Here is a 904-nt window from a genome sequence, read left to right as displayed (position 1 = left end):
GGGTCCCCCTCTTCTTCCTGAGGACCTAAGGTCCTGTCCACCCACAGGCCCATCATGGCAGAAGCCGAGAACTTCACTATTTTCATCAAGAACAGCATCCGCTTCCCCCTCTTCAACTTTGAGAAGTGAGTCCTGGCCTCCTCCCTAAGGTCGAGAGGCGGGCACCCCCGGCACCTGGCTCCCCATGTTTCTCCATCTGCCCGTCCCCCAGAGCTCCTCCTCCCCACCTCCCAGCTGGCCTTGACCATTGAGAATCCAGGATGTCAGGCCCCCATGTCTCTGCCAGCCTCCCTGCCTCTGGGCTCAGGACCCAAGTGGGAGTTTGTCTTGGGGCAGAGGAGGGACGGCTGAAGCCTGGCCCCGGCTCATAGGTCCCTCCAAAGCTGGCACCAAGGGACTCGTCCCGTGTTGTTTCCCCACATCCAGCCCACACATGGACATCTCTTTTTTCTCAGTCAGACCACCCCTTTCACCATTTCGTCCATCCCACAACTTCTCGGGGGGCCTCGGCCTGTGCTGAGCACAATGCCAGGCATGACAGCAGCACGTGGAATAACCAGGAGGGACTCCTGCCTACCCCACCCTCCAACTCCCAGCCTGGCAGCTGAGGGAGATTTATCAGTCACACACCAGGGGTAAAAGAAAGATGCAGGGGCCAGCGTGGTGGCGCACACATATAATCCCAGCACTCTGGAAGGCCAAGGTGGGAGGGTCCCTTGAGCCCAGGAGTTGGAAACTAGCCTGGACAATATAGCGAGACCCCATATCTACAGAAAGTAAAAGCTGGACATGGTGTCACGCGCCTGTAGTCTCAGCTACTCAGGAGGCTGAGGTGGGAGGATCACCTGAGCCCAGAAGGTTGAGGCTGCAGTGAGCTGTGATCATGCCACTGCACTCCAGCCTG

At 58.5% G+C, this 904-nt stretch overlaps 1 protein-coding gene across 1 annotated transcript in view; it reads left to right on the top strand.

Moving 5' to 3' along the window:
• Window positions 1–904, top strand: part of P2RX3 (purinergic receptor P2X 3) — a 41300-nt gene that overhangs the window by 14554 nt on the left and 25842 nt on the right. Inside the window, exon 6 of the mRNA XM_021715977.1 lies at window positions 48–125. Coding sequence (XP_021571652.1) covers window positions 48–125 — 78 coding nt within the window. The remainder of the gene's footprint in view (window positions 1–47; window positions 126–904) is intronic.

This window comes from Carlito syrichta, unplaced genomic scaffold (assembly GCF_000164805.1).
Source record: "Carlito syrichta isolate Samal-C Ts95f unplaced genomic scaffold, Tarsius_syrichta-2.0.1 Scaffold308100, whole genome shotgun sequence".
Lineage (NCBI taxonomy): Eukaryota > Metazoa > Chordata > Mammalia > Primates > Tarsiidae > Carlito > Carlito syrichta.
Note: the sequence above shows the minus strand (reverse complement) of the source record. Positions and strands in the feature narration are given on the sequence as shown.